Raw genomic sequence first — 24,692 nt, 5'->3', positions numbered from 1 at the left:
TAGTATCTTGACACATGAAATGTATCAAGATAAAGGGGGGTTTAGGGTTTAATAATTTAATTGTTTAATAATTTAGGATCATTTTAGGACCTTTTGGGTTTTTGATCATTTGGATATGGTAAAACTGAAACTGTTATTTTTAAGTTAAGGTTAAAGGATTAAAAGTGAACTTGTCACGGTTTGCGAGGCAAGCCGTGTGGAGTTGTAGAAAAGGACCCAAAAGGCGGCAGCTCTGGTGCAGGTGAATATTTATTTACAACGGTGGGCACAAAACAGCACTGGTGGAAAAACAAGAAACCGGAAACCTAAACTGGGTAAGCTAATAACACAAACCAGAAACGAGGATGCAGGGAGGTCCGGGGAAATACACAAGAGACGCAGGGAGACCGAGGGGAAACAACACAGACGAACCAGTAACTACCATAACAGAAGACACAACTTAAATACACCCAGAGAACACAGGGAGATTACACACAGGTGGGGAACACAGGTGACACTGATAAACATAACGAGACAGGGCAGGAATGAACACAACATTACGCATACTGACGAGAGACTGTCAAAGTAAAACAGGAAGTACACAGAGGTTCAGACAGGAGGAGAGAAAGCACGGGGAGAACACAGACATAACAGGTTGGGGGAAACATGGAATAAACACAAAGAGAGACGAGAGCTCATAAATAGACAGAGGGGCACAAGGGGGTAAGAGTCACAAAGGGAAAAAACACTTAGGGAACACCACAACAGGACACCTCAGAAAACCTGGCCTAAATAAGGAGCGAAAATACAAGGAACCAAGAATACTGGGCCAACATGGCCCAGGACCATGACAGAACTGAATCCTGTTTAGAAGATAGAATGCCGGTTTTTCAAAGCTGTGAATAATTCTTAGAGGGAAAATTAGTGAGGGTTGAAGGGGTAGAACAGCTTTGATTTCTTTTTGATTTCTAGAAGTAGTGGTTATAATGTAGGCTTACACATAGAGATATTACATAGGAGGTATTTTTAGGATAAAGGGGGAGCTTATAAATAGAAATGATTTTTATACATATTGCATTTTGTGCTTTTAAAGGAGTTGTGGCTCAAATTTGTCTCTGGAGGGTCACGAGCCTTTGGCTAGCGCTATGATTAGCCAATCTACTGTGAGGATAATATGAGTTCATGAAGGATTGCACACGCTTACAGACACAGAGTTAAGAAACACACATGACAGTATTGATTCCAGGCAAAAGGCCTTAAATTCATTTAGTTTTTAACTGAACTTAAAGAAGGACCTAAGAGGAAGGAAAGCATATATTTTGGTTAAGTCTGATAAACTAGAATTAGGAGGTATGGTTACATTAAAGGAGCAAAATGAAATAAAAAGGCTATACCAAAACGGGTTATAACATAGGAAATGTGAGGTTAAAATGAAGTTAACACATAGGAGTTGTTTCAAGGCAGCATTTAGCTATGATGAAATGTATACAGGAGTGATTGCTTATATGCTTAAACTTAATTGATTAGAATGGTTGTTTTCTTTTGGAGTAGAGGAACTTGCAGCAGCGACAATTTGTGCACAGGATGTTGATGATCAGATAAGGGAAAATAGAGCGAGCAACCGGACGTGAAAGCAGGGCTTAAAGAGTTTAAAGGGATGAGTAACGTTGAAGAATATATATACATATAAGTCAATAAGTTAAGAAGATAATTAGGATCAGGCTTTTGATTAAAGAGTCCCAGATAGGATAGGTTAGGGAGGTGCAGGAAAAGGTGTTTTGTTTCCTTTGCAGAAGATCTCGGCGACCACAGGAGGGACGAGGATCCTGGAGATCTCGAGGTCCGAGACCACCAGAGAGGGTCTGAGCGAGGACACAATGTATTGCGACCTCTGGTGTTCCAGAGGTCGAGAGAGGGAGTGTGGAGCAGGGAAATTATTTTACTGCTATTGTTAAATAATTGTCATCATTACCATTGCATTAATAATATAATCTGGAGTTTATATTGCATTCAGATGTTTAAACAGTGTGTGTCTTTCAGAGAGACTAAGTTGCAGGCTGACAGGAAGTTGCAGGTTTGCAGAGTGTGCCTTTTGCAGAACTGAAACCGAAAGCAGAGTCTAAGTGTAGGTTATTTTGAGGAGCATTTGAGGACGAGACACAGACAGTTAAGAGGTGACACAAAGAGCATGTGAGGTCAACACATACACACATATTAGTTAGACTTATTTAGAGGAGAGATCAGTTATGTCTAGACAAGAAAGAGGAACAATTCACTTTGAGACAAGAACGGAAAGTACCAAGCCATGAAAATAGAAGATGATTTTCTGGGTGAAAAGTCATGATGATGTTGATCTGATCTATGTATAAAATGTACCGGTGACGCATGAAGGGGCGTCAGTAAACAAACCCTGATGCTATAAAATATCTGTTCATGCTTTGATTAAGTCGAGGACTACTGGCTGTCTGCGTACAGAGTGTCTTCCCACACGTGTGTTCATTAAAATCATTGTTTGACCAAAGAGCTTCTGGACCAAGGCTGGTTTGTACTCTCCTTCCTCAATTTTGAACCTTAACAGTATTAACAGACCTCTCTGCATTGAATCATATCTGTTATTAACCTCTGTCTCTCTTCCACAGCATGTCTTTTATCCTGTCTTCCTTCTCTCACCCCAACCGGTCGCAGCAGATGGCCGCCCCTCCCTGAGCCTGGTTCTGCCGGAGGTTTCTTCCTGTTAAAGGGAGTTTTTCCTTCCCACTGTCGCCAAAGTGCTTGCTCATAGGGGGTCATATGATTGTTGGGTTTTTCTCTGTATCTATGAAGCGCCTTGAGGTGACTTTTGTTGTGATTTGGCGCTATATAAATAAAATAGAATTGAATTGAATAGGTAAGGATGTGTGTGTTATGTGAGAATGTATGTGTGTTCTCCTGCTGACCAAAAGGGTCATAAAAGCAGGAAGCAACATCCAAGGCATAAAGAGGGTAGTGTCCACCACACCCAATTTATGGTTCACCCTAGATAACACAGTGAAGCCACAAAAAGGGCAGGAAGCTTACCAAACATCAAACAAACAGTCACAAGGATGTGCTTGTGATAACACTACAGCCCCCACCCAGAACCTCAAGAATCTGGGGAGGGGGACAAAAGAATTCCTTTCATCACAGAGTTAAAACAATGTAGAGATGGTAAGCATAAAAATGACAACATTTAATAATTCACTCTGACACTTATAGGTTCAGAAGTTGGGTTAGTTTGACCAAAAATTGGTTCAAAAGTTGTGACTCAGGAGTTGGGTTGGCGATGTGCTGGGTTCTTTAATTAACTCCCAGGCTTGAATAATTTTGTCTGTTTATAGGTTGGGTGACTTTGATCAAATATTGGGTCAAAATTTTACCCAATTGTTTGGATTGAAGACAAACCTCAGAGAGAGCCAAATCATTCCTTACAAACCACCATTTTCAACTAGACTGTGACCTGATCAGATATCACTGGACTTCTCCTCTACTGTGAAGTAAAACATGGTAAGTACTAAATGCTAAAGTACAGCAACTGCAAATTTCATTGCAATAATTCAAAATTTCACTCAGTAGTTTGTATGGCCCCTACATTCTTGTATGCATGCCTGACTACGTTGGGGCATGCTCCTACTCAGATGACAGATGGTGTCATGGGGCCTCTACTCCCAGTGAGGCCAGCGCTTCACTGAGCACAAAGTTGTATCCAAGTTTCAAGCTGTGCTGTGCAGGCATCACTGGTATGTAGGTGCATAGCAGTACATTACAGTAGGCCTACTGTTAATTTATACATAAATACCCATTAAGATGTAATAAAAAAGCAGTATAAAAGCACAAATTCTCTTGCAAGTTTCATTAACCTTTCTTATCTTTCTTTTATGTAGAGATGCAGCACTGTCACTGGAGTTTGAATCAGGCAGCAGGAGCATGGCAGCAATATATGTTTGTATAACTGATCCCAGCACATTAATGACAGCACACCATGAGATCTGCAGTAAAACTTTTAAATCCAGAATAATTCACAGCTGAAAGAGAAAAGTCCAAAATAAAGAGAAATTTCACAAACTACATGTTGAATCAATACAATGTCATATTTATAATTACAGAAATTAAATTCTTGATTTATACACCCATGTCTGTACACTCTTTGTATAGCCCCTGCTGCAGTCCACGTTCTCCTGTCAGTCTGATCGGCTCTTAAGAGGGGAATTCATAGAAAAGTGAGTGTTGATCTCTCCTGATACAAACACAATGGCTTTCAACAACAGCAGACAACTTGTTTTCTTCAAAATGATTTTTTTTCTGTTTTTGACAATGAAAAACTGACAACTGGTGAGACAACTGCTGAATAGAACATTTTCAATATTCTTCATTAGTGAATCTTGCTTTTACATTTATTTAATTGTCTGATAAATATTGACCACATAAAATATTTAGTTACAAACCGGTGTTAGTGACAAATGATGTAGAAAGAATACTTTGTTTTTAACTGCAAAACAACTGTGCTGTACGTGTGCTGATAAATAAAAAAAATCTCATTATCACAAAAAATGGTGTAACTTAATGTTCATTTCAATAATTCAGATTACCATGAACAATCTGGGTTACTAAAACGTCTATAAAGCTCTGCAACAAGCACTTCCTCCGAATAATTGGTATAACAGCTCAAAAATCATTATTGCTTATTAACCATTATGGCACATTTTACAACATCAAGTCTCAGTGATTATCCACTGTATGCGTTTTCACTGGTTTCACATGTTCACAAACAGGACATTAATAGACTTCCATAACACTTGGGTCAAGTTTTTGTTTCTTTTCATTGTGACTAAGTTCTCAATCAAGCCCAACTTGTGAAATCTCAGGCATGAGCTAATTAAACACAGCTCCTTCTCTAATAATAAAATTCATAATTTCCCAAGTATTATGTAGACTCCTGGGGATACCAGAGACATAATGAGAAGGTGTATTTGAAATCTTTTGGATAAAATATTCACTCTGTATGATCTGAAAGGAATTTTGAAACAGAAACTACAAACACTGTTGCTGTGAACAGTGAGCTGAGTGTCACAAAATTGTTAACCTACAGTTCAATCCATGTTTCTACAATCATCTATGGCAATGAGCAGAAATAAGATGATCACTGATATGGGTGTTAGCAGTGTGTTTACACTAAAGGCCATCCTGGCTCTGCCAGGCACAGAGTTAGGAGCCCAGTTATTTGTCTCACACCTCAATCTTCACCGGGACAGTGGCGCAAACGATAGAGCTGCAACTTTGCACTGAAAGGAGCTGTTTTGAGTTTGCTGTTTGAGGATGGCCTGCAGAAATGAAGGTTTGCTGAAAGTGTAACCTTAGAGGAGCTGGAGGAGCTTCTCTACTGGTCTCTCTGATGGCAACAAATGGTAGAACGAGGATGAATAGAGGAAAAACTGACTATTACCAGCACATGTACAGCAAATAATGTGTAGTGCAGTGGAATGAAGAGCAAATCACAGCAAAACAACTCAATTTGCATTCATCACCTTAAAGTCAACACACACTCAATGGAAAACCCTTAAAAGATTTTAATAATGTTGACTCAAAAAAGTAACAATGATCTCATGAAAAAGAGGCACTACTAGTGAAGATCTGAAGACACCAGTTTTGTTTTTGCTCCCTCGTTAGCACCTGTACCTACTGCACCAAGTATCATTTTCTTGTCTCTACAAGTCTGAGAATGTGTCATATTCTAGTTGCAGAAAAATGTCGTATGAAGGAGTAAACAGCCGAACTCAGATGGGGTTTTTTCTCTGTTAAACATCTTTATCACTAATTTCACACCTAATTAGAGCACACAGTAAAGAAGCATTGCATGTCTGACATTAGACAAGGAATTACTAAGGCTTTACTGAACATATGGACAGAGCTGTGCACGATAGCACCAATAGATGTTTGCTTAAAGTACACACTTGTGTACCTCTAAACATTCTCTGCATGGACAATGCTCAGTACATTTAAGGAGTTCTTTATTCTGCCTTTGTCACAAAGAACTATTCAATGTAGCATCAACACTTTGCTGTTTTTCAACTATGAAAAAAAGTACAAAAGGGGCTGGGGCCATTAGTAAAAAAATACAACTAGTACATCATCTAGAAGAAAAACCCAAGTGTCAGTATGGATGATAATTTAAGCAGACTGGCAATATTAAATTAAAAAAATCAAGCAGCAGCAGTTATACAAATACACCTCTGTAGTTTTCCAGCAGTAGTTAGTGAGAGAGACAAATTGTCTCTTTTCACTTCATTTCTCAACAGAACTTCAGCAAAAAGCTGAGACCTGTAATGCTTTCTCCCCTAGAGATGACATTTGTCAATGTCCCCTGTAAACTTAATGATGGTTTTTGACACCTAAGTCTCTTTCTCTTTCATATATATATATATATATATATATATATATATATATATAGAGAGAGAGAGAGAGAGGGGGGGGGGTTATTTCTCATTAACTTCTAATGCCACAAAATAACAGAAACCATTCAGTCATGAAAAGAACTTCAATGTTTACTCCAAAGTAACATTTCAAAGAGTAAAGTGTTAATCATTTGATGTGTTCATAGTCTTATACATGTGTTGTAAAGTTAAAACTACAAAGGCTCGTGAAAAAGCTGACCAACATTTGGAAAGCCCAATTGCACACTACCACTAGCACAAAAGACTTGAGCCAGCACCTGGCTCACCTTGGTGGAAAGGGGGAATATGAGATTTTAGTATTTAACTTACATTACATGTTTGTACCCTCATTTTAGGCTTTAACCTAAAACTCCAGTGCATTTGGTCACACTAGCCTCCATCAGGAAGTGAAATCATCAATCCATGGTTTGTCCGTCAATCTTTTGTTTTGGTAGTTTTCCACCAGGAGCAAACTTACACAAGTGGCGAGAGTGAAAAAATCCACCAGTAAAACTCCACCAGTGTGAATCTCCAAATACTGAGCCGCACACATGCAAGAGAAAAGTAGTTTAAAGTCTACTTTAATTAAGCATTAGCATGTAAAGTATATAAATCAATCGGCAAAGTTTACCTTCTGCCTGTCTGACTGAAAAGTGAGAAGCTGAAACCATCTTTTAATTTTATTCAACTAAAACTATTTGAAATTAACTTTAGATACTCAGCTGTTCCTTTACTAGTTAGCTCCAACTGCTTAATGGAAAAGCAAACCTATTCTACTCTTGTGTATTCACACTGTGCTTACTGTACCTTGAATATGCAGTACAGATCTGTGTCTGGGTTTAACAAAAAGCAGTAAAAATGTGGCAAGAACCCCCAAAATGCAGAGCACACCACTGCATCTGATTTTCATTGAGATTTCTCTCTCTCTCTTTGTTTTTTTTTTTTTAATAAATGTGGATACGCCTTCATATTAGGTGTGATAAAAGGATAAAATTAACTGTTCCTACATGGGTTTTATTTAGTTTAGTACTCCTTTTTCATTGTGAGGTTGTTACGTCTTTAGTAAATAAACACCTCTCTCGTGCTCACACCCTGGTTACAGTATTTCAAGACAAAATGAACCAACATCACTTGTTTGTTCACTTCCAAGTCAAAAATTCTGCTTTTTCTTTCTTTTTTCCAGCGTACAAAGTGGTCCAGACTGACTCCTGGGCTTTCAGCTTTGCCTCTGCTGACATGATGCTACAGGCTAACAAGCATTGCAGAAACTGATGAGTTAAAATATTTGTGCTTTCCATTTTTGCCTCATCACTGATGCCATTTTGCATATTTTCATTTGCCAGGAAACCCCTCCTTTGGCTCATTTTCATCTCTGGTTGCTGCACAAGGTTTTCACCACAGGTCTGAAACTTGGGCCTTCTATACCTGTTCGTTTGTCAGATGTGTTAATGTTTAATTTTTCTCTTTTTTTGTTTTTGTTTTACCAATTAATGTATATCTGTCCTTCATGCAACATTATGTTATGATACAGCGTACTTTACAGGGTTGTGGTTAAAGGCAAGGCTATTCCAGGTAGATGTCCTCTGTAGGGCATGAGAACTCCACAAACTCTTTATAGTACAGCTGGAAGGCTTTCCTGAAAAGAAAAACACATCACGTCACATAAACTTAATCACAACATAAACATTTCTAATCGAGAGCCAACAGGTGCAGAACATTACAAAGTGCCAGACATGCCTGAGAAAAGCCTTAAGGTTTTGTTTTTGTCATGATCCTGGGTCTTTTGACCCAGCGTTTTGTTTTCTATTATTGTGATTTTGGTGCTGTTCCTCCTCAGTTTAGTGTTTATTCTTTTCTGCCCGTGTATTCGTGTGTCAGGTCCGCGTTTCTTTGTCTGTGTCCTTGCATGTGTAAGTTCCTGTTTTATAGTGAAGGTCTGCGTCTTATGTGAGTGCTTTCAGTTTGACTCCCTTGTCTCGTCACGTTAATCACTCCAAGCTGTGTCCCCCACCTGTGTGTAATCTCCCTGTGTTTCTCTGAGTGTATTTAAGTCGTGTCTTCTGTCATAGTAGTTGCTGGTTTGTCTGCGTTTCTCCCGCCGTCATCCTGTGTGGTTTTCCCTATGTTCTCTACGTCTCCCTGCATCTTGCTTTCATGTCTCAAGATTTCAGGTTTGTTTTTTGTTGTTTAGGTGTTCTTAGTTTTAAGCTCACCCTTGCCATCTCTGTTTGTATCTACATTGGCTAAATAAACTCACTTGCACCAGAGCTGCCGCATCTTGGGTCCTAAATAATTCACACACGGCTTGCCCCGGCAACCTGTGACAGTTTTCTATTTTTTATTCCTTTGAATGAGCTCAATTAAGTTTAAATTGATTTCTGCAGTGTATTTATTTGGTTCCATTTTGTTTTAGTGATTGTTTAAGATCACTTATCACTTTCAGAATAACAGAAGATTTGCTGAGAAGAGAAAAACTGGCTGATCCTGTCAGGTCAAATTTCTTAAAAGGTAAAATGTTTCTAGTAAATACTGCACCCGTATTGTGAGACTGATGGGGGTTACGTTGACTTGCCTGTTTTCTTAACCTGCAGTACAGTGCACTTTCGTGGACACACTAAGGATCTGAAGGGCCTAGTATGAATCAAGATTAATGGGTTAGTGTACCTGGCTTAAACACCATAGTAACTTATACAAGTATTATTTACAGCAAGTTTCAGTGCTGTAAAGATTCTCTGCTGGCGGGATATATTTATATATGCAACTTGTTAAACCGTATCTCACTAAAACCACCAACTGATGCCCAAAGGAAACTTAAAAAAACACAACTCACCCTACTGACTCTGCAAGAGGTTTGGTAGAATTTTCAGACACAAATACGTGGCAGGCAAATCTCTGGTCTGCTGGGTGCTTCGTAATGAAACCAAAATACCTGCAGAGAAGTTTTAAAAAAGACATTCAGTATATTACTTTGACACCTAATAATGATTAACTCCTGCTTTGTTTTATCAGAGAGCAGGAAGAGGTCCAATATTCTTGAATATTTATCTAATAGTGAGACCTTGTGGCAATTTTAGTCTCGACAGAGAGAGCAGCATAACTGCTCTCTCTGCTTCAGTTTTTACTTACCTGCTGTTTTTTGGGTGATAGCCACAAAAGGAGACGTTCTTTAACTGGAAGAAGTGACTGCACTCGTTACTCTGTCAACAGAGGATGCATAAACGTCTAAGATTAACACCAAGAAGCAAACATTTCAAACCCTGTTTCATATATTTTACTTTTATTGATTTTTCTTTTTTTTGCTTGCTGATAAAATAATTAAAGCTTTTAATTTAGACTAGTTGGCGACTGCAATATTAAAATATATCAAGATTGTGCATCACATTGTATTATCTGAACATCAGATCTTGATAAAAGTAAAACATTAATTTCTCAATTGTTTAAACAGATGAACTTTAAATTGATAATGATCCCATATACATACATAGAATTCCCACAGAATTCTTAGTTTCTTTTCGCTGAAGTAATTACTCTGGCCTGACACTAACACGTTTGTCTGCAGTACCAGTCGGCAGCCACATGGTGGCGATGTGTCTCATGTGTTCCTTCAACACTGTGCTGATAGATTATAGCTTCTCGCTCTCTTTCTCTGCCTTACTCTTCAAATATACACTCGCCAACCTCTTTATTAGGTAAACCTGTTCAACTACAAAAAAATGCAAAAATCTAAATAGCAAATCGCAGTGTAGTAACCCAATGCATTTAGATGTAGACATGGTTTAGACAACATGCTGAGGTAAAACTGAGCATCCCAGTTATTTCTGCCACACAGGCTGGTTTGAGTACTGCTAACAACTAGGAGCCTTTTCTTCTTCAGAAACAAAATATTTTAATTTGAAAGAAAATCTTTATCAGTTAAAAACACATGAACCAAACCATGCATCACTGAAAAAGTGAGATCCTTAACCTTTTCACCTTTCCAAAAGATTGCTGATGAGCTTTTATTTGATTAGTCTGTGAAGTTGCATGTAATTATTTCACAGTAGACATACACAGGCTCAGTAAACGTCTTACTCTGTCACAAGCATAATAATCCTCTTGAACTGAAAGCTTGATGCCCTTCACACTGATCTCCAGGATGCATGAGGAAGGTGGGTTATACTTGACTGTCATCCTTCGGTTAGTAGCAATCTGTAAGACACGTGTTAGATTGTTTTTGAAAATGTTACTAGAATAAAGCTCTTCAAAAGTTTCCTTTACCTGTGAATATGCAAACAAACAAATTGCAAACCTCTGCCAAGGCAGCTCTAGCTCTGGGCAGTATTTACTTTTAAGGGGATAATATTGTAGTTTGAATGTATTAACTTTAAAGTGCAATTAAAAAAAATTCAATTTGGGGTTAACTTGAAAGTAAAATATAGGCAGTGAGGTCAACTGAAACAAAAGGCACTAGAATTTAAAACAAAGGTAAAAGACGTTTTTCAAAGGTTTGACCTTAAAAAAAAGAGGTCAGAGTAACGTTATGCAAAACTTATGATCCCTATATATCATTCCCTATATGCGTATATGTCGTCAATAAGTAAGAGACATAGTCTTCTGTTGAACTTAAAGGAGAGGTCAGAGGTCAAATGTGACAAGATAAAAACAACTCCAAGAATAATAGTTACTAAGTTGTAAAGGCTTTAATGGATTGTTAACATCACAACTTTTTGAGCTATCAAAGCAAAACAACACAAAGGCACACAAATGCAACTTAAACCCCTATGGTGTTGAGTTTAGTTCTTTTATGCCTCTGAGTTTATTTGTATCTCTCATCTCTTGTTTTCTTGTCTCTGTCTCATCCCTGTGTCTCCTATGACAGAGACATGTTCTCTGTGTATGTCTCCCAGTCATGTCTGTATTTGGTCTATGTCCCTCTCTCTCTTTCCCTTCCGCGTCTCTTGCTCCTCTTTCCCCCCACATGTCTCGTCTCCTATAACTTACACATGCGTGAAAAACATGAGCTTACCTTCTGCATAGCTGCACACAAAACATCGTTTCCTTTGTGATAGGGTACTTGAACTGACCCCAGAAACTTTAGGCGGTATCTGTCAATCCATTCATTGCTCTTTACTGCACAGAGAAAAGCAGAAAAACAACAACAATGACAATAAACACAAGAAGCAAGATGTGTAAAATGTAATACTTCATACAGCACTATATTCCAGCTACAATTCAGTCACTAGCTCCTTTAAGGGAAAAGAATACATTTTTGAGCTGTCGATCAGTACCACTGACTAATAATCTGTTATAGCATTGCACTTCACATCATTTCATACTTTATCCCCTGTTGCTTGCTGCATACACCACCTTGGGATTTCAAAAGTAGAGTAAAACACTCCCTGGAGTGCACATTAACCCCACATATCAGAGCACACTCCATGCAAGAACCCTGATAGGCTTCCCATCCACAAACACAACTATGCCAGAGGTACTGAATCTAGAAAATCTGATCACTGATGACATTTCTGATGTTCATGGCATGTAAACAGCCCCCCCCCCCCCCTTTTTTTTTTTTTTTTTTTTTAAGCCTAAAGCAGCCATCTCTCTCTTTACTAACATATTCGTGGCCCACTCCTACAAATCCCAGCACTATTGGTACCTTTGTAGTTCTCCGTGTCCTTGGTCACCTCTACAGCGTAGTAGGCCGGGAAGACCCCACGAGCACCAGTTCGCATATTGTAGCCCTCATACCAGTAATCCTCTGCCTGGACCTCCACCAACAGCGGGTCATCCACCTCTAGCTCCAACTCATCTTCGTGCCGAGGGACAAACCTGTCGAGAAAGATGTGAGATTTTTATGTGCTAACTGCTCCACAAAGTAGCTCTGAATTTAAAATGAAATTTAAGGTTTAAAAGTCAAACACGGGTTTCCTACGCCTGCTTGTCGTTACAAGGAAATTTTTAAACAGTGTAAAGAAAAAAATAAAATCAGTGACTTAAATGCAACTTATGTCTGTTAGCTGGTCAGGTGTGTTGCTACACAATATTACACACAACCCAGGGTAAAAATGAACTACAATCAGTTCCTTGCTTACAGCTATATATTAGTAACACTGTATTTTTCCATTTGATGTACAGTGTGAGGACACTTTAAAGAAGGCCTGTCAAACTCATTTTACACTGTGGGCCACATCCAGGTCATTTTGATGTTAAGTGGGACAGATCTAAAAACTCCCCTTTCTAAAGACATTTAACCACAAATTTAATCTCCAATACAGTAATATCAGAAAAAGGAAAAAAAAAAAGGAATTTTTGTCATTTTCATGTTTTACATGTTACTTGTTTACTTTGATGTAGTATGAATGGCTATGGGGGAGGTCTGTATTACTGTGGAAAGCTGTAAAACCTATGCAAATACAGTTACAAATCCAAAATTTACACCCTCCTTACCCTTTTTCTAAAGCCATCCATTGGGTTGGACTGAAGTCTTTTCTGGGCTGAATCTGGCCCCTGGGCCTTATGTTTGACATACCTTATTTCCGCCACTAAATTTATTTGTATATTTTTTCTTTGCCATCCATAACTCAACATCTTGAGCTATATGTCCAAGCTAAAATTTCAAGAAAATAACTCAAGATTTTAAGGTAGCTCAGTCAATCAGGAAGCTCTGTGAAGGTACGTCATTTCCTTGTTACCTGTAAGCAAAAGGTGGAAGGCATTAGCTACCAAAGCTGAAGCTGTAGGTCATGATTGAGTCAACTGCTGAGTTCTTTCAGCATGGTTTCAGAAATGATGAAATCTCTGCGTTATTAGCTAAAAGGCATGCTGTTATTATCAGCACGCAGCAGTTTGTACATGTTTACACTGGTAGCTCATGGATACTATCACTACCCAAGGTTGAGTGTGCCTGTGTCACTGCCATCTGTTTTCAGGTAACAAAGAAATGTCAACTTATTAACTAAAAATTTGGAGAAAATAACTCAAAATGTCAAGTTATGGATGGCATTTTTTTCCAGTGGTGAAAACTTCCATATGACAGAAAAAAACCCCAGAAAGCAACTGGTGCAGTTATAGGAAAGTCTCAGTTTTCTTTTCCCAGTTACAATTACGTCATTCTTGGATAATAAAAAAGTAGGATCTCCCAGTTTCTTCCAGTTAAATTAATGCAAAACTGAGGTCATACTCTTTGGCCTTCTACTTTTAACTGAGTGCTTGGAAGATGACCCGGGCTCTTTGATACTATTAAATTACAAGTTATATAATTCTAAACTAACCTCATCTTTGACACAAATTGGAAATTTACCAAACAAATAAATGCTGTAGTCAACAATCTGCAGACTAAAATCTTTTCTTAAAAGAACAGGGAGTACAGGGAGTTTTAAGAACCCTTTTTTAGTTTTATTGAAGCACTTTGGTTTTAAATGTGCTGTAAAATCTACTTATTTATTTTAATAAATAAGTAAGTAGGTCAGGATGGAAAAATTGCGATGATGGTTTATCATTAAAACACTTAAAAAACACACCTTTCTGTTAAATGCCTGTAGATTGGCTCATTCTAAAAAAAAATGCTGTTTGACTTATTTGAGTTATCTGAAAGCTGCTGGATGAATTACTCATTTCTACGAAAGATTCATTAGTAAAGATGAACACCAAGCATTTAATACTTCAGGTGATCATCTTTGCTTACACAATCTGGTCTGTTTGACCAAAGACATAAGAGGCTGGATAGGAAAAATAGAATCTCAAATGTTTATAACGGTAACTGACTGGGAGATGAATGCCACACTTTATTGATAATATAAGCATAGTGTGTCATTTGATATTACCGCAGTGTTATTTCATCAATCCACACAAGTTTTAAACATTATTACAATATCAAACCCTAAGACTTATTTTTCCCATTTCTTTACTATGGTTTTCACAATTCATTAACATCATAATCAACAGAAGTGACAGCACACACTACATACTGTCATTTTTCACGGTTTTACAATGTCTGTTGGGATTACAGCGAGGATGGTAGTGTAACTGTCATTACCTATAGACTGCTCGGTGGCTCTGATCCTTCTCCTCACCATTTATGATACAGGAATATAAACCAAAGGATTCTGCACCTTGAATACCAAAAAAAGGACAAAAAAACAAGAGAGATTTATTTTAAAATAGGAAGTAAACAGTATGCAATGTCAGCCTTTGTGTCAGGCTTGCAAAAAGATTAATGACACAGGCTTATAATTTGTAACACAAGTCCAAAAAAGACCACAGAGAACATAATTAGGAGATGCAGCATTTACATGTATGCATTCTCTGAGACATAAATCACACTTTAATCAGGCATGAAGCAAACGTGCATTGTGTATTTCTACCTACATTCCCCTGAGACCTTTGTGACTGCTGCCTGAACTGCTCAGAAAAACTGCTGCAGCATTTCTAATGAGACTAAAATACATGGATCCCTTCCAAGAGACCGGCCTGGACTATTAGAGCAAATACTGTAAACACGCGTATCTCCTAATCTCTGTCTCCATAACATGAATTGCCTCTTGTGCCCATTAATGCTGGCTCTTTAACAGACACTATGATGAGGGTCAATGTGTGGCTGGCAACAGCAATTGAATCAGTCCTGCAGTCCTCAAACAGAGAATTCTCATCTCCCTCTCAGTGCAGCGCTCTTTCTCATTGAGAGATCACAGATAGTCTGTTTAAGCAACATCTCTTAGACAGAGCCTGCAGCTTTAATAAGATATGACAAAGGGATCTTCATTGTCCCCACAAGATTTCTAATTCTTTAGACCCCTTATCATCAAAATAGTCCAAATTTACTCTTAAATCTTACAACTTAGATAACATTTTTAGGTTTTAATGGAATTCACTAAAAGTTAACTGTGTTAAAACAAAACTTTACAGTCGTTTTACAGATGTTGAGCATTTGCAAAGCACTGATTTATCTGACAAATCATATCATATCTCTGATAAAATAAACCTTGTTGACTAAATATGGTGACACAAGAAATCAATTTTGTCCCGGCTAAATACTTAACCACATAAGTGGGCATTGGGTGCTGTTGGAATACTACTACAAAAGTAGTAGTTAATAGCTAATTAAACAGGTAATACTTACAATTCAATTAGACTTTCTAAGTCTCTTCTAGGCTATTAATACTCAGTAGAATATCTGAGTAGATATTTTCTGAATTTCACAATCAGTGCATTGTTGTTCTGCTTCCTACTGAAAATGAATGAATCTTCCAGTGGAAGTGACACAAAATTACATCAAGCAATGCGCCTTTAGTCAGTTTGGGAAGTTTTACAGTTTTATGGAAGTGTTATGTCTAGAACTTCAAATGCCTCACTAACTTCTTTCTAGATGTGTGTTTTCTCACATCCCCTTAACAAGCTGGCTGAGCACCTTTTCACTAAACAGGTAATTTAAATGTCCAGTCTACTGCTTTTATTCTCGAGACTTAAAAGCAGAAGTGACATAATTTTAAAATAAATAAAAAAAATACTACTGCTTTGCAAATACAGTACATAGTAAATGTAATAGCCAATGGTTATACTGTGTATCAGTACGGCTTAGTATTGTATTACTCCACAGTTAGGACAGCCATGTGGATGACTGTGTTTAGTGTATGACAAAATTTTGATTCCTGAACATTCCTGTGGCTTTGCTTCATCAGCTGCGCTGCTTTAAGCCTTGAATAGCAATTGTTGCCAGTTTGGCTAGACACCACTGACAGTGTATATTTAAAGAGAATTAGGCAGAGCACCAGCCAGTAGTGCTGATAAACTTCCTGGCATTTACAAGCAAGTCTCAGAAATGTAGTTAATGGATTAAAGGGAAAAATGTAAAAAAAACCAAAAACAAAACCCCAAACTGCCATCAGCACTGTCAGACGACCACATTTGCTAACCAAAGTGAGTTTCTTCAAGAAGTCTTTATACTACTACTACTACTATTACGCAACAAAAAAACAAACCAAAAGCTAAATGCTAGCCATCGCCACCATTTATGTTTGGAATTGAGTTTTTACCAGACTTACTGGAGGAGCGAGAGCGCCCATTCATGAAGACATTGAGGAACTTCTTGGAGAAGTGGAGGTCCGCCTCTGGAGTAGAATCCTCAGATAGGCACGCTGTGGCCTCTCGACGCACTCCTCCCATACGAGGGTCATGCTCCTCTTCCTCTTCCTCATACTCCTCTCCGATGGCTGACTCGTATGGAGACGAGACACAGTTGTCATAGACGGTGGCCGAGTCGCTGTCATCGCTGTAGCCTTGGTAACACTGCCGGAGACTGACTAACTCCAGCTGAGCATGTTCATCCACCACCAATGTATATTTAACTGAGTCATATGTCAGGCCGCTGGCCTCTGAGCTCATGGAAGTCCTCGGTGGGGCAGCTCCCTTTACCCCTCCCTTTCTCATCTTTGCATCCATTATTAACCTGTCCACATCCTCGTCGTCCCCACAGTAGCTTTCATCTGTGGCATCAACGTACTCAACTGATGACCCAGCCCTGAGCATTGCCCCAGCTCCTGTACTTGTCCCCTTTAGGCTGAGGTCCAGTGCATGGGAGGAGTGAGCTGACACAGCCATGCTAGGTGGCGTGATGAGGGACTCTACACAGGAAGCGTATGACGGTGGGGGGACATAGATCTCGTCTTCCTCATAGATGGAGGGGTTGGTCCGGTCCGGGAGGGGCTGATAAGGAGGTGGTCCCTCTGTGTCAGAGCTAATGGACATGCGTCCCTGCTCAGTCTGCTGTGAGAGGAAAGGCCGGTCCTGGACGGTGGGGGGTTCCAGGGGATCTGCGGAACGTTGCACAGGAGTCAGATAGATCTCCTCTGTTGGCTCTATATGAACATCTGTGTGGTATCTAATCCTCTCCCTGTGGGACCCACTGCCATCTGCTTTCCCTGAAGGATATAGAGGAGCTGGTGCATAGTTCTGTGGTGGTGGTGGTGCCGGTGGCTTCTCCTGAATCTTGGACCGTGTCCCAGCCCCTGCAGATGAGCTGTGCGAGTGTCCCGAGGTGTGACTGTGTCTGCAGGGGGCGTCGGTGGAGGTCCCGCGGTCTTTGGTCTGCGCTCCCCCACCGTGCACCTTGTCCTCGTCGCTTAGACAGCTGTGCTCACGTGGAGGGGTGAGGTCACCTAGAGGGAGTGCGGGCGTGAGCAGAAACATGCAGACACCCAAGCAAACACACATGCAGACGCAGATGCACAAGCAAAGCCCAGACGCGCACACGGAGCAAACATACGTGATGCAGAAACGCAAACATGATGGACAAACAAATGCGCACACATGCACGAAGACAGACATGGCAACGAATGCACAGGCAGATAAAATAAAGCACACACAGAAAGAGAGAAAAGTAGAAATGGTTAGGTAACGGATGTCAGGATTACACAGCCAAATCCCCATTACTCATCAAATTCAGAGTGTGGCCAGGAGAAGGTGATTGACGTGTTATGTCATAATCCATTGGCAGGGGATTCAGACATCATTCCCGAGTATTTTAAATGGTATTTAAATAACAGAGGGGCTAATTCAGGACAGGACTGATTTCAAATTAAATCTGTTTCATTTTCATTTAAATGTTAAATCTGTGCACACAAGAAGCACTGCAAAATTGAAAGAATTTTTTCATTCAGTGGCGGTCCTAACCTGTTTGGCGCCCTGGGCGAACACACCCTCTGGTTCTAATTTTGCACTCCAGTATGAACACAAATCCCCCATATCGAGGATCATCACAATTAACCTAATAGACCTAAACCTTAGTTCACAGATTGACTTTGTCTAAGGTGTATTTCTGGGATTTCACACAACCCAGGATTCAAATCATGAATACATAATGGGCTTGGATTTACAACATTATGAATGAAATGTGCTCTACTTGGAAGCAGCAGGGCCCCTCCCCTTTCGACGGGTTGTGTGTGAGACTTTAAATCATCAAACTGGAAAATATAAATTTTTAATTGTTATTGATCCCTTTACCCCGAGTCCTAAAGTGTATATTTATTTTCTTACTCTTCTTATATATATTGTTTGTTTACTTGCACTGCTGTAACTGAAGCCTACTGTACTGTATGTAGCGGAGATGACAAAGTTTTACTTTGACTTCAGCAGTAAGCAGGCGCACCGAGGGCTCTCGCGCTCACTTTTCACGTACAGAATTTCGAAAAAACATTGGTGCAAATTATAAGTCTGTATCATAATGTCTGGTGTTTTCGTGTTTGTTGGGTTGTTTTTATTTTGCGAGTTGGTTATTAGATGCTGCTCCAGCCAGCCAGAGAATCCCCCGCCGCCCCGCCCTCTCCTCCCTGTGCCGCAAGCACCAGGCGCACCTCGCAAACGGAGGGCGCCCTTACTCCCAGCAAATGGGCGATAGAAAACCGATCGGTGCCTATGCCATTCCTAATATGCGCTGGCATGACGTCGGGGCAGCATGAATACGAGCAATGATCTGGCAAACAGATTTACATTTGTTTTGTTCAGTGAGTCTGACATATCAAATGACAAATCGACTATAGTGCTCGCAGTCACACCTAATGAAATTCAATCCAATCCAAATAAAACCAAACTACCCAGACAGCAACACTGTAACACTTGCCATTATTTCAATTTATATAATTTATAGGGCATGGAATAAAAGGGCATCATCTCACAACAATGTGCTTTAAAAGCTCTAAAGTTTGTCCCTATTACTTGAATAGAACATAAAAGTTCATTTCGCCTGAATTTGGAAGCTTGTTCCCCAGATTTGCCTTTAAAAGGTCGACTTAACACCTAATATTTACGTTTTTCTAACTGTTGGCTGTGAATCTGGTTACTCTAGCTTTGGATGGTGCTCTTCAAAGAACAGCATCAATGGGCTATGACAGCCTCTAGCTAGCTTTAAGCCTCAGCTGGCTTCCAAACACGCACAATATACAGCATAGCCTCAGCTAGCTCAACTTGTCCCAGCAGCTAATCCAAGGCTGAGCAGTGTCCCCAAGGTTCAGAGGGACACACAAGCTGTCAGACTCAATGCAAATCACACACGCCGACACTGACTGAATGTTACTAACACAACAATGGATTCTGTCCAGCACATCCCAGTTACCATCAACTAAATGAGAAAATGTGTCTAAACTAAAACATGACTCATAAACATGATGTGGGGAAGCTCACCTGTTTTAAGGGGCGAGGATGAGCCTGAAACCTTCTCCTGCCAACTGTACTTCTTACCAAGGGAGTTGTTGTTTAACGTGTCCTGAAAAAAGAAGAAGAGGAAGGAAGTTGAGAGAAGGAACAACAGATGGATAAAAGAGGAACAGAGATGGGTTTGCTCACTGAATTCTGGATCCTGACACAACATATACAACTTCTCTGTGTGTGAGTGTGTGTGTCTCTCTCTTCCTCTCGCTTCTCTCTCACTTCATATACACACATGCACACACAAACCTTTTATTCTGTTGAATGAGCAGGAACTCTTTTGTCCATGCTCCGTGGTGTGCATTTAAAGGGACCTGACATTTACACAAGCCACTGGGAAACACACTCACGCAGTCAGACAGCCTCTTTAGGCTGTTTTGGGGGGTAATTGCTGATTGAAGTCATGAAACTTGTGAGGTTTCCTTTCTTTCTATACATTTCTAAATATGGAAATCAAGAAAGAATAAAAGCAAAATCAACCTTGTTACAAAAATCTATATGAACATCTTTGTGGTATCTATATGACACTTTCATTTATAAGTACAGAAAAAGAGAGGTTGCTGATCATTGTCACTGATGAAAGGAGTCATTTAAAGAGCAGCTTATCAGTGATTGGTGAACAGATCATAAAGGGTGTGGCTGCTCACAGTGACATCTCTGCTGAATTAAATACAACTCAGTGCATCCAGTCCACACCCACAATCAGTCACAACACAGTGACTGAAACACTTCTCAGCATGATATTAAAGTTGTTCTTAAGCCATGTTTTAATCTCTTTTTAAAATATATGTATAAAAATGCAGCAACCAATAAACTAATTGATCATGGCATCTAGAATAGGCCGAAGAAGCCAGCAGTGTTTCCAGAAAATTTGGCATTTAGCCACCAAATAGGTTTTAAAAGGAATTATTCAAAACCTGCCAAACACGCTTATGAATCTAATCATTATCACGACTGATATATTTTGTGACTCAGTGGCTTATTTTAACGGCTTCCACAGAAAGACTATGGTTTAACACTCAGTTGTAGATAACAGAAGAGTTAAACAGAGATTTTAACAGATGGAGAGCTGGAAACTCCTGTGACGACAGCACGCACAAAATAACATCTTTTCCTCCTCCGTCCACCCACTACGTGTGACTCACTTTTCCATCTACGTGTACCAGGCGGAGACAGGGCTGTTGCCATGGTAAAGAGTGAATCAGCAGGTAGGAAACAACTGCATATATCTGAGGACTCAGAGTCCATGACTAAAATCTGTGTGAATTTGATACAACAGAACACAAGCTTGCCAAGTTGAAGTGTTTGGAGACCTTGGAAGCTGAATGAATGAGATGGGGCGCCTTAATTGACAGCTGTCTCAGCCTATCACAGCTGCATCTTGTGTCACCCTGCCATATTTGGATTTTCTGCATGAATTTCATTGCAAATTGAGCTAGCTATTAAAACCAGGTCAGCTTGAAACTTTATAAATCAATTTTAAATGACAACATGCTACTTGTTCTTGCTGGTATCTAAGCAGACCTTCCTTATAGTCACACTGCCACACAAACACACATGCACTTCAACATATGGAGCATGCCCGATAAGTAATTAGAGTTAGATTAATCCTTTCTCGGAGGGACATCTGTCTCTCTGCCCACTGAATCACTTCAATTGGGAAGCAAAAGTGGACACAGTCTGTAAAGCAGCACCCTCCTCAGTACTGCAAAAGATTTATTATACTGTGCATCTTTGACTACTCGATATTTCAAATACTATAACAACTAAAAGGTGGACAGAATCAGAACTGGTTATTCATTTTAAAATGGATAAAGAAAACTAATTTTACCTCATTTATTTGACCACTGCACAAGGAAAAAAGGTTTTTAAATGATGAAATTCAACCTCTTAACAGTCTGACTCGATGTGGCACTATTGACATTACTGGATTAAAAAATACTGCTTTTGAAAAAACCCTCAGTGTGTTAACGCTGATCAGAGATGCTTTTGTTCAGACATGGGACTCGCTGCAAAACGATGCAGAGCAAATATGCCGTATACTTTTGCATTTCTGCACACTCATTGACCTGGAAACAGTCGCCCAGTGTACACAACCTACTCATCTTCTAACAATTCAAGGTCTGAGAAAAAACATTAATGACTGGAAATCATCCTAAATCTTCTGTCTCATTCCTGCTGTGTAAGGATGCACACTGTGAAAGTCTTCACTGTCACCTCTGCCTCAACTGATTTAGCCATGCTGTCTCAATAACAGAACAATACTTTAATAAATCTACTTCAGCGATGACAGATCAGGTTTTTTTTTTATAATGCCATGTGATCTTCTCAATCTATCAATTTTGATGGTATTTCAGACACAGATTTTGTTTTGTGTTTCGTTTTACTAAAACATAATATTACCCCGATTTCCTTGATCACACCTGATGATATTTTTTATGACCAAAAAGTATTTTAAATAATAAGTATCTAAGTAAAAACGCGACACCCGCAACTGCTAATGAATTTATCTGGTATAAAATGCAGCCTGTTGATCTGTGTCTTCACTTTCATTGCATGTATTAAACTTTTTAAAGAAACCTCAACAGTAAAGTATTTCAGCACTGGTTTAAATGTTTTTTTTCTAGTTGCTGTATAAAAGGTAAAAATGAACAGTGCTGGAATAGACAAGAAGATTTCCCCAGTTGAAACATAACTAAGACCAATTACTTCCTTTATACTTTTCATTTTTGACAGCTCAAACAACCTACAGGAACAAAGCGGAGCACTGAGCAGAGCAGACTTTGCTTCCAGATCAAGTGCAAAGCAAAGGCAAACAGGCTGTAGACGCTTGGCTGATCACGCTGACTGCCTGCACTCAAGGAGGCCAAACTCACTCACTGTATACATTACTATGTATATGACATAGAGGTAGTTCTACATTTCAGTGAATCAAAGGAAATATTTCTAGAATTCAAATGTAAACATGAATAAAATGATTTAATTTGTTTTCTTGAATGACATGGTTTTGCCTTTTTTCTCTCAAATTAATTCCATCACATTAACAAGTCATGGCAACAAATCCTTTATTATCTGAATTAACAGTGTAATGTATCATGTAACATTATTTCTGACTCTTTAGCCCATTTTATAGTATTTTGTTCGGTTATAAGGCAAAGTATCTGTATTGTTCATCCAACCATATTCTCTGAAGCTCTTTTCACCTAACAAGTTCTAATCCACTCACTACATGCTACTTTTCCTTCCCAGAACTGAAAGAAACATCAGTGACGCTTGTGCAGGTGTTGAAACATCTCCTGGAGCTAGCTAAAGGTTTTGATTTTGTGCACATTAGATGTGTCTTATTTGAACTTGGACACTGTCCTCAAGTCAAGAAGATCAACGTATTAGCAAGAGGCTATAATGATGAATGTCCTGGTCTAGTAATCATTACGGATATAAAGGAGGGAGTCAAGAAAACAATAAGATGAGGACCTCAACTTCAAGTAACTCAATAAGTAATTATTAACAAACTACAAACACTATCTGAACCAAATCAGTTCATACTTTACCATGACAACCAAGGCTTTTATAACCTTTTGATCCAAGTCATAATGTTTTCCTTATCTGAACAAAGTACTTCAGCCCTCATCACTATCTTTCACTCTGATGTCTACCACCTACTCAAACCATAACTATACCACTGTCATTATCAAAACTTAATTAGCAGATTGTAATGCTCAATTTTTAATTCATAGGTTTTACTGAACAAAAAAAGAAAAATCTAAATGTGTGCTCTATAGTGCAAATACATTTTTTAAACACACCTTCACTGTCGCAGTAAACCCGAACATGGTTGCGCACATTTGTATGGCTACACCGCTGCTCTTTATCGATACTTTACATTTTTTAGTTCCCATTCCAAAACTAAAGCCTAAAACTACCCTAAAATGTCTTCCTTCTTAGTGCTGGTCCTCACTTAGATTGATTTACATGGACACACACACACAGACACACACAGACACGAATGGTCACGAGCTCAAGCGCCATTGAAGCAAACAGAGACGGGCACCAATAGAAAAAAAGAAATGACAGTTGAGGCTATTGTTCAGTGGAGAAAACACATCCTGTCAGAGAAGCAATTGTAGTGAATCCAGTGGTGATGTCAAGTAGGTTATCCAGTTATATTTACAATTTCAAACATAATATTTGTGCGAGAGGAGGCTCCAATATAGGTGGAGTGAAAAAACACTGAAAGAAAAACACTGAAACATTCCCACAGTCCTCCAGAATTACTCATCAATATTTGTCCACCTGCCACAAACTGTTTAACTGTGTGAGTGAATGTGTGTGTGTGTGTGAGAGAGCGAGAGGATAAGATTAATTCAGGCTATACCTGTGTGCGTGGCACGATTGGGAAGAGGTTAAGGGTCGTGGGTCTCTTGGGCCGGTAAGTATCCATGGTAACAGGTGCTGCAGGGTCCTTGGTGACTGGCGGAGTTGAAATTGCAGACGCCTTCGAGGATTCTTTGTCACCGCGGTAACCGTCAGCACCATCGATGAGGTCCAAATGCAGCATCTCTGCCTGAAGCTGGCCGACTGCTCCTAGCTCCGCCTTCCCCGACATGCTATTGGTTCCTCGTCTCACACGGCTCTGCAGGGATTGGAATAAGCCCGACATCAGTCAAGACAGGGAAGAGAGAGAGAGAGGAAGACAGTGAGAGAGAGTGTATGTGGATGGGATGAGGAGATTTAGCTAGCCAATTGGAAGCAACTCTGTCTTCAACAGGAACACATTCACTGCCAACACACAGTGCCGTTTAAAGCTGAGACGGACTATTTCTAGCATCAAGCTTTTCTACCTGACAGAATTTACCTGCAGTAATGAGGTTAGAGTAAAAACTCAATCTGCTCTGCTATTTCTCATTTTATCTTTTTACTTTTAAAGCTAAGAAACCTATTCTATTAAGAAAATTAGTACAAAAATTTCAAAACAAATTCATGATATTGACCCTGGAAACAGGAAATTGTTAAAAATATTCACGCCCCCAAAAGAAACAGATATAATACCTCTGGCCTTTCGTGCAGCACTGCAGTTGAATCAATTTG

At 39.4% G+C, this 24,692-nt stretch overlaps 1 protein-coding gene across 2 annotated transcripts in view; it reads right to left on the bottom strand.

Annotated features, from left to right (window-relative positions):
- Positions 1-3,982: 3,982 nt before the first annotated feature.
- mapk8ip1b (mitogen-activated protein kinase 8 interacting protein 1b) overlaps positions 3,983-24,692 on the bottom strand; it is a 142,843-nt gene continuing 122,133 nt past the window's right edge. For both annotated transcript variants that reach the window (XM_085275862.1, XM_085275853.1), the window contains exons 3-12: positions 23,980-24,237; positions 19,581-19,662; positions 16,448-17,560; positions 14,443-14,518; positions 12,064-12,236; positions 11,431-11,534; positions 10,497-10,613; positions 9,552-9,622; positions 9,256-9,354; positions 3,983-8,061 (exon numbers count right to left, since the gene is read on the bottom strand). In XM_085275862.1, the coding sequence (XP_085131988.1) occupies positions 7,989-8,061; positions 9,256-9,354; positions 9,552-9,622; positions 10,497-10,613; positions 11,431-11,534; positions 12,064-12,236; positions 14,443-14,518; positions 16,448-17,560; positions 19,581-19,662; positions 23,980-24,237 (2,166 nt within the window). In that variant the 3' untranslated portion in view covers positions 3,983-7,988. The remainder of the gene's footprint in view (positions 8,062-9,255; positions 9,355-9,551; positions 9,623-10,496; positions 10,614-11,430; positions 11,535-12,063; positions 12,237-14,442; positions 14,519-16,447; positions 17,561-19,580; positions 19,663-23,979; positions 24,238-24,692) is intronic.

This window comes from Mchenga conophoros, linkage group LG1 (genome assembly GCF_057382185.1).
Source record: "Mchenga conophoros isolate Kocher_MC1m ecotype Shallow Benthic linkage group LG1, M_conophoros_male_GT1.1, whole genome shotgun sequence".
NCBI classification, from domain to species: Eukaryota; Metazoa; Chordata; class Actinopteri; order Cichliformes; family Cichlidae; genus Mchenga; species Mchenga conophoros.
The sequence above is the reverse complement of the archived record's forward strand: the minus strand, read 5'-3'. Positions and strand labels throughout refer to the sequence as shown.